General features: G+C 41.8%; 1 protein-coding gene across 4 annotated transcripts in view; it reads left to right on the forward strand.

Moving 5' to 3' along the window:
• Positions 1 to 6555, forward strand: part of LOC149286397 (uncharacterized) — a 6894-nt gene extending 339 nt beyond the window's left edge. The window contains exons 1-6 of one of the 4 annotated variants that reach the window (XM_089494098.1): positions 1 to 325; positions 1257 to 1343; positions 2556 to 2615; positions 2815 to 2883; positions 4320 to 4658; positions 6215 to 6555. The exon at positions 1 to 325 is cut by the window's left edge and continues 117 nt beyond it. In XM_089494098.1, coding sequence (XP_089350224.1) covers positions 218 to 325; positions 1257 to 1343; positions 2556 to 2615; positions 2815 to 2883; positions 4320 to 4418 — 423 coding nt within the window. In that variant the 5' untranslated portion in view covers positions 1 to 217 and the 3' untranslated portion in view covers positions 4419 to 4658; positions 6215 to 6555. The remainder of the gene's footprint in view (positions 326 to 1256; positions 1344 to 2555; positions 2616 to 2814; positions 2884 to 4319; positions 4659 to 6214) is intronic. The other 3 variants (XM_089494099.1, XM_089494100.1, XR_016277604.1) reach the window with 3 other exon arrangements.
• Positions 6556 to 9374: the final 2819 nt, after the last annotated feature.

Genomic DNA, 9374 nt, shown 5'->3' on the forward strand with positions numbered 1-9374 from the left:
TAGAGGCCTCGCCATCAACCCGCCCAAACAGCTACGACGCATGCGCAAGCCGCCAACAGGCACAAATGGAGGGCTGGCTTGACACACATGCGCAGTCAGTGCAGCCCTTTCCACATACTTCTGGCACTGGGCACCTGGCTGCTGAGGAAGGCAGTTGGTCAGAAAGGAACTCCTTGCTGCCTAGGGATATTAGAACCTCTGTGGCCCCAGGAGGAAAATGGCGGATCCAGGGACCAGACTGCATCTCTGCCTTCCATCGCAGCAGAAGATGGGCCCTCAGGACAAGGAGGGAAAGGCCACAAAGAGGAAGGCTCCCCAAAATCCAGTAAGCACTTGGGGATGATGGGATTTGTGGCAGGGGGTCACCGGGGCCAGGATCGAATGCAGGAGCACTTGGGGAGGATGGGATTTGTGGCAGGGGGTCACCGGGGCCAGGATCGAATGCAGGAGCACTTGGGGAGGATGGGATTTGTGGCAGGGGGTCACCGGGGCCAGGATCGAATGCAGGAGCACTTGGGGAGGATGGGATTTGTGGCAGGGGGTCACCGGGGCCAGGATCGAATGCAGGAGCACTCGGGGAGGATGGGATTTGTGGCAGGGGGTCACCGGGGCCAAGGTTCGGTTGCAGGAGAAGGCAGGGAATGATGGGATAGGTTGCAGGGGGTCACTGGGACCAGAGATTGTTGCAGGAGAAGACAGGGGATGATGGGATAGGTCACACAGTGGCAGAGAGGACCAGATGGCATGAAGGAGGAGGAGGGGGATGAAGGAGCAGGACGCAGGGGGCCAAGGGGGGTGACATCGGAGTGGTTTCCGACACCAGACCAATTCGAAGTGAGCTTGGAAGCAACTTCCGTGAATTCCCTTTCCCCCCGATTTTACCAAAATGAGGGGTCACTTTGGAATCACTGTGGAAGCCCCACGGAAGGGGCACCCATAGAAAGGAATCGCATCTGATAAGACATTCAGATATGTTCAGAGGGACTTGGCTTTTGTCCTGTATTGATAGGAGCCCTGGAGGCGCAGTGGTTCAATACCTGTCTTGCAGCCACTCACTCAAAACCACAGGGTTGCAAGTTCAAGACCAGCAAAAGGGCTCAAGCTTGACTCAGGCTTGCATCCTCCCAAGGAGGTCGCTAAAATGAATACCCAGATTGTTGGGGGCAAATTAGCTTAGGCAGTATGAAGCAATAGATAAATGACTATAGTTGTTTTATTATTATTATTATTAAATGAATACATATCTTACTTTCTAGTTAATTGTTCAAACGGAGGCTGTGTATTTTGTTATGAAATACAGCGATTTAGAGGAGCAAACAAGGTTTTCTTTTACAATAGAAAGAGTAAGTATAAAAATCTTTTCCTCAGCCAGATAGTATATTTAGCTTTTTAAATTTCTATAGAATTTTATAGCGAGTTTTATCTGCTTTGTGTTATTTTGATATGGCCTAAGGGCTAATCAATAAACAATATGTATGTATGTATATAAACTATATGGGATTTATTCTTAATCCAGATATACTGTCTTACATGTCTCTCTCTGGCTTTGCTTCACGAACGAAGATTCAGGAAGGACTCATCCCGCGCTTTGTACAAGCGCGTTGGTGACTAAAAAGGCCAATTCGGGATAAACAGGTCCGGTTGCAGAAAGCACAGCAGAAAGTCTCCTTGGGTGATGTTTCCAGGTTGCGGTTCTTTCTGCGTTGTCGTTTCTCTTCGAGGCTCATTCGGCGTGAGCTTTCGAAGAAGGCTGCAGCGTCATAGATAGTGCGTCTCCAGGCTTCCCAATGCGAGGCCAGGGAGGACCATTGTTGGTGATCTATCGGCCAAGCCTGAGATATTGTTTCAGAGAGTCCTTGTATCTCTTCTTTAGGGCGCCCCTCTTACGCTGACCTGTGGCAAGTTCACCGTAGAATACTATTTTGGGGAGGCGATGGTCCTTCATCCTAGAAACATGTCCTGCCCAGTGCAGCTGCGTCCTCAATAGCATGGCCTCAATGCTGGTGATCCCTGCTTGCTCAAGGACAGCAACATCTGTCACATAGTCAGTCCAGTGTATATTTAGAATTGTGCGTAAACAGCGCTGATGAAAGCATTCAAGGAGTCGTAGGTGTTGGCGATAGATGACTCATGTTTCAGACCCATAGAGGAGAATAGACAGTACAATGGCTCTATATACACTGATTTTTGTGCTTCGCCTCAAGTGTTTGTTACTCCAGACTTTTTTGTGAAGCCTTCTGAATGCGCTATATGCCTTTGCCAGTCTGTGATCGATCTCTTTATCAATCTTGGCCTCTGAGGAGATTATGTTTCCCAGGTAGGTGAACAGACTTAAGCACAGATGTGCCTACAGTGATGTGGGGATGGTAGTGTTCTTCCTGTGGTGCCGGCTGGTAGAGAATTTCCGTTTTCTTCAGACTGACTTCCAGCCCAAAGCCTCGTTGCCCATACGGAAGCAACTCTGCAGCACCTCACATCTTGTCTTACATGTAGATAAATGTTTTTCCATCTTCATAATAATAATAATAATTATTATTATTTTGTTTTTCTGTAAGGTCGAGGGCCAACATGAGAATAAAGATACAAAAACATCCTTCCTTCCAAAACTGTTTCAGGTGCGTATTATTATTATTATTATTATTATTATTATTATTATTTTATGATATGTATACCCCACCCTTCAGCCCTAAACACTCTCAGTGGGGGGAAAATACTGAGAGATAAAAGATACAATTATAATTTAATTAGTGTCTCCAAAAAGAGTAATTGTGTTGGGCCTACGTGACTAACCTGTTTTTATTCTAATTCATTCAGTCAACTGAAGGACAGAGCGCCTCTGAAGTGCCCCGGGACACAAAGGTTCCTCATCTGCCACCAACGGAGGTAAGAGTCTGTTCTGAAGGAAAGATGTGCCTCAATGGAGGTGGAAACATCATGGGTTGATTCCATCCCATTGCTCCAAAAAGGCAGGAAAAACAGACTTGGAATAGGCTTGCCATGATTCCCTTCCACAAAACCAGGACAAAATGTAGGACATGATGTAGCACAAAATGTAGGACAAATTGTAGGATGTTTAAGAAAAATGGAGGACAAAAACATTAATTAAAAAATTAAATGTCTCAAGCTATTCCCTCAATGAAAAAAAGCATCAACATCCCTTGGGTAAAAATGGAACTTAATGTAGATCACCAAAGTCTTCATAGGATTTTTTTAATGAAATTAACAGGGAAAAAAGATTAGAGACATAAAGAACCCATGGCTCAAAACCACCTTTGAGATCTGGCAAAAATGGAAACATATTCTTTCTCCAGATTTGTCGCCCTTATACCATCCAAATTTTTACGATCCAGACAAACTTTTGCAATATAAAGCCTGGGAAAAGAAAGGGATATATCAAATTAAAGACCTTTTCAAGAATAGTAAATGCATAGTGAAAGAGGACCTATCATTAATTTTAGACCCAACACCAAATCTGTGGTTTCAAGGTAACCAAATCAGAACTTTATCTGCTAGTTTAATCCAGAAAGGGGAAATGTTAAGATATTTGTCTCCCTTTTAAGTTGATTTCATTTTGTTGATATCAGCTAGAGTTGAAGTGGCCAGTGCTTGGAAAACAGGTCTTGTCTCTTTAGATCACTGGCGGAAAAGAGTTTGGGACCAATGGCTTATTGTAATTTATTTCTATAGTGGAGATGTATACTAAAATGCTGTATGAAAGCTAAGGATCAGTTTGCTGGCTCATTTAAGAGTCTTTCATTTTCCATCTCTCAGCCTGGGCATTTAAGCGTCCCTATGTACCATAGACAGACTCTCTTTTAGGGATTCAGAAATCTCATGAGGTGAGCCATCATTTCTTCACTTCTTCTCCTACCATTTTCTCTGGTACTGTTGAGGTTTGATTTTTTTAGGAGATATCTTTATAGTATTTCCCTACAATTACCCAAAACTTTTACCTCAGGAAATACTCTTAACTATCTGTGCCTCAGCTGGATATTAAGGTGACCATTGGTTCTTAACAGCCACTTAGTGATTTCCTACTTTACACTAACTTTTAACCTCAGGAAACATTTCACCAAGTTATTTTTTCAAGTATGTGTTTGTTCAAATATTTTTTACAGATGAGATGCTTTTCTCCTTTCCCCACCCTATCCCCATTTATTTATTTACTTACTTACTTACTTATTTATACCCTGCTCTTCAGCCACAAAGGCTCTCAGAGTGGCTTACAATTTTATTTTATTTTATTTTTAAATCTCTTTATTAATATATTTTAAAAGGTTTGTTTGTTTTTATGTTCTTGTTATTTTTGTTTTCTGCAGGGACATCTAAGGCGGCGGAAGCAAAAGAAGAAGAAACTCATGAACCCACCAGAGGAAAGGCTGTCATCACCACCATCCGAGTCTGTCCCTTCACCCTAACCCTAACCCTGTTTTCCAGGACAATCCCCAGCTAAACCCAAGCTGCTTAGGTTTGAACTTCTTCTGGTAGCGAGGAGACACAAGCTGCTGATCCCCTCAGCCTCTGTAACCAAAAGTGCCTCTGGAGTTGGTTCTTAACAGCCACTTATTCTATTTAGCAGAATTCTAGTCATGTGAGAAGAACATATTTCAAGAACAACAAGGAGTAGCACAGACCCAGTAAGCTTACCACAATTAAACGTGAGTAATATTCACCAAATATTTTCACTCCCCACTACCATTCCCTTCTCTTTTTGTGTTGTGTCTTTTTAGATTGTAAGACAGAGGGCAGGGACCCGTCCAATTAAAAAGATTATATGTACAGCACTGTGTAAATTTACAGCGCTATATAAAGAAAGCTTGATGATGATGATGATATTGGAGGGATGTCATATTGAGGATGGAGCAAGCTTGTTTTCTGATGCTCCCGAGACTAGGACCCAGAGCAAGGGATGCAAGCTCCAAGAAAAGAGATTCTAACCCCAGATAGGAAATCAGAATTAGGCGACATAAAGACAGTTATTTTTGCTTTATCTAGGGTTGTGTTCCATTGTGGAGTAGCCCCACCAGCATTTAGTAGATTTCCTTTTTCTTGGTGAAGGTCATGAATGTGTTAGCAGGTTTCAGTATCCCAATTAGAAAGCAGCAGCGGCTAGCTAGGCAAGAGTCCAAAATCCAGAAAGCAGATAGCTGTGCCCAGTTATGCCTGGGGCTCTTCAATCTTGCTCCTCAGTGTATTTTCTGTAAGTGTAAGATGAAACAAGAAAGAAGGAGAAGATGCTCATTTAAACATAGCAATAAAGATACTGCCTGGAATTCACTATCACTGTTATAGATGCATAGTCTATGTTTATGCATCTGTAATTGATTTGTATGTCTGATCCCTATATATTCACAATCATGGTGCTATTGCCATGCCTAGGGGCAACCACCAAGAAGACCCTCTCACAACCTGACAGTAAGGGCTGTCTGACAGTGGAACACACTCCTTCCTCGGAGTGTAGCGGAGTTTCCTTCCTTGCAGGTCTTCAAGCAGAGGCTGGATGGCCATCTGTCATTGGGGATGCTTTGATTGAAAGTTCCTGCATGGCAGAATAGGGTTGGACTGGATCAGGGCCCTTGCGGTCTCTTCCAACTCTAGGATTCTATGATCTATGAACTTCTTATTTTTCTTTCTTTTGGGGTTTTACCTTTTTTGACTTCACACATCTCCTATCCTGCTTATTAGAGTTACTATTTTTAATTTCTGATTTACTAGTTCTTTCTTCTAAATTAGTAGGAGACTCTCTTTCCACATTATTCTTATCTACTGTCAAAAGGGAGGGGTCCATCCCCTGTAACTTTTGTTCTTTACTAGAGAATGCCTCCTGCACAATATGCTGCTTTACATTTTGTAAAGGGTACATCTTGCATTACATTTATCATTAAGGTGAGCCAGAGTCCCTTGCACTTTATCCATTATTTCCCTTGTCAGATAGTAAAATGAAGTTTTTAAATTTGCTGGTTCATCAAAAAATTTCTCTACCAAATGTCCCTGTAGAAATCATTAGCAAGTTCTAAGTTTGAAGAATTGGGTTTCTCATTATCAAATATTAGAGTTTGATATTGGCTAGATGTAGCTGCAGCATCCAAATCATGAACATAGGTATCAAAAAGGGTTGCTTGTTAATCTTGTTCATTATTAGGATTATTTTCATTTTGTGATGGCTGGGACTCCTGACAAGAACTTTTCTGTTTGGTTCGCTTCCTACCTTTAGAAATGAAATAGTTTGCATAAACGAAGAGGAAAAAAATAAAAAGAAATTATGGAAGGCTGTTATTTTATTTGACAACGGCGGCGAGACTAATATATGCAGCGAAATGGAAAGAGAAAAAAACACCTGAAATAAAGGACTGGATTAGAAAAATAATATTACAATTAATAATAATAATAATAATAATAATAATATATGGAAATGGACGAACTAATACAATAGAAAGATTTAAAAAGAACTGGAATCCTTATTTGCATAGTAAGGAAGTAGCATGTTATGTACATATAGTTACTTTTGGGTAAGTTGGAGGGAGGGTTTATGTAAATTGATATGAGAGTTTGTGAGAATTTGTGATGTGTTTGTTTTTATGTATATTAATAAAGTTTGTTTTTAAAAAAAGAAATGAAATAGTTTGTCATCTGATTTTCATTTGCATTACTTTGCTCGAGCATCCTTTTTGTTTCCTTGTGACCATGAATATAAAATATAGCCTATATAATTTTATATGAATATAAAATATAGCTCTCACAAGGTTCTATGATAATCACTAAAAGCAAAGAACCAAAGGATGAAAACAATATGGTCAATTCCCTAACATAAAATTCTTTATTTTCAATTAGGTTTCAATATACTTTTAGCTCTATTCAGACTGTATTTCTTATCTCTATCCATGTATAATCGTTAATCTATACCTCTGCTGCGACCAGCATGGATTTAGCATTCTTTCATGTATAAAAGCAGGTCTCTCATGCAGGGAGACCAGACGCCTTCCTTTTCCAGGACATTTCCTACATTTCAACTTTCTGTCCAGGAAAGCCAGCGGGGTTTCTCCTCCCCCCCAGTCCCCTATATTTGTTTGTTTGTTTGTTTGTTTTGAGTATATATACCCTGCTCTTCAGCCACAAAGGTTCTCAGAGTGGCTTACAGTTTTATTTATTTTTTTAAAAAATCTCTTTATTAATATATTTTAAAAGGTTTGTTTGTTTTTATGTTCTTGTTTATTTATGTTCACAATGTTTTTAATTAGACAGCTCCCTGCCCTCAGGCTTACAAATTACCTCAGCAATTTACCTCAGGGACTGGTTTTAATTTTAGTTTCCAGTGTGATCAGTACCCAAGTAATCTCCTACAAATACCTTTCACCGTTACCTCAGAGATTACTCTCCTGACTCAAATCAGTTGAATGACATTATTCACATAGTTGCACTAAACAAAATCTGAATAACACCTAAAACTCTCATGAACTTTCTCACAGATGGGATGTCCTCCCCCCAAAAAAAGCCCCCCACTTATTGACAGATGTCTGCATTCTCTGATTTTGGGGGCATTGCTTCTGTGTCTTGCCATGAGCTGAAAGTACATTCATACCTTGAATGGTCATCCTCCAACAGCTGTTACTGCCAGGATTATCTTCCAAATATTGAGGTGGAATCTCTTTTCCTGGAGATTGCATCCATTGCTCCATGTCCTGGTCTCTGGAGCAGCAGAAAACAAGCTTGCTTCATCCTTAAGATGACATCCTTTCAAATACTTAAATATCGGCCACACCGAGGTGACTGTGATCTTCTATCTGTGCTAAAGTTGCCATGTTGAATTGGCATTGCTGGAACCCCTGCACTGAAGCGGCCATGATCAGCTAGCCACACCAGTCATCCCATTCTCTCCAGTAAACTGACCTACTGCCCCATGGTGTAGTGGGGGGTGTCTACTCCATAGCTAATCATCCTCTGTATGTGGAGCATGGGAAGAGGTGTGCCATCATGTCCTTCACTTCAGCCCAGCCCTGGAAGAAGGAGTCTCAGCCTATTCAGGCAACCAGCCACATGCCCCAGAAAGAGCTCCATCTTGAGATTCTCTAAACTGCTTGGAGTATGGAAAGTGGGTGAAATCTATTGCTCTATCGATACGGCAGCGAACAAGGCCAATACAATTTTAGGTTGCATCAGAAGAAGTATAGTGTCTAGATCAAGGGAAGTAATAGTGCCACTCTATTCTGCTTTGGTCAGGCCCCACCTGGAATATTGTGTCCAGTTCTGGGCACCACAATTCAAAAAGGACATTGAGAAACTGGAGCCATGTGTCTAATGGAGGACGACTAAAATGGTGAAGGGCCTGGAAACCATGCCTTATGAGTGAGTGAGTGAGTAAAGAAAGAAAGAAAGAAAGAAAAAGAAAGAAAGAAAGAAAGAAAGTCATAATGCAACTCAGTATTCAACCACCACTGCTCTGCTTAGTGTAACATGCTTTAAGTTAGGGAGCTGGAGATGTTTAGCCTAGAGAAGAGAAGGTTAAGAGGTGATATGCTAGCCCTGTTTAAATATTTGAAGGAATATCCTACTGAGAAGGCAACTAGCTTATTTTCTGCTGCTCCAGAGAACAGAACCCAGAGCAATGGATGCAATCTACAGGAAAAGAGATTCCACCTCAACATTAGAAGGAACTTCCTGACAGAAAGGGCTGTTTGACAGTGGAACATAATCTTAATCCTTCAGGGAAGGAACATCAGCCCGAAGACACAATGAGTTAGTGTTAATCCTTCAGATAAGGAGCATCAGTCTGAGATCGCAATGGGTCAGTCTCATTCGTTCAGGAAAGGAGGACCACCCTGAAGTCACAATAGGCCCGTATCAATCTCTCAGGCAATAAGAATCAGCCTGAGGTCACAATGAGCCATTCCCAGTCTTTCAGGAAAGAAGTATCTGCCTGAAGTCACCATAGGCCAGTCTCAATCCTACAGGCAAGCAACATAAGCAGCATCAGACTGAAGTCACAATGGGACAGTATCAATGCTTCAGGCAAGCAGCATCAGCCTGAGAGCACAATGAGACAGTCTCATTTCTGAGACATTATCAATGCTTTAGGTACGGAGCATCAGACTGAAATCACAATGGGACAGTCTCAATGCTTCAGGAAAAGAGCATCAGACTGAAGTAACAATGGGACACTATCAATGCTTCAGGTTAGGAGCATCAGAATAAAGTAACAATGGGACACTATCAATGCTTCAGGTATGGAGCATCAGACTAGAGCAGGGGTAGGCAACCTGCGGCCCGCGGGCCGGATGCGGCCCGGCAAGGCCTTGGGACCGGCCCCAGCCCAGTCCTGCCGCCGATTGCCTTTGGGGGGCAATTGTCTATAGAAGCCTCAGAAACATGCATTTATA

This window comes from Sceloporus occidentalis, unplaced genomic scaffold (genome assembly GCF_023333645.1).
Source record: "Sceloporus occidentalis isolate IW3139 unplaced genomic scaffold, rSceOcc1.0.p SCAF_69, whole genome shotgun sequence".
Lineage (NCBI taxonomy): Eukaryota > Metazoa > Chordata > Lepidosauria > Squamata > Phrynosomatidae > Sceloporus > Sceloporus occidentalis.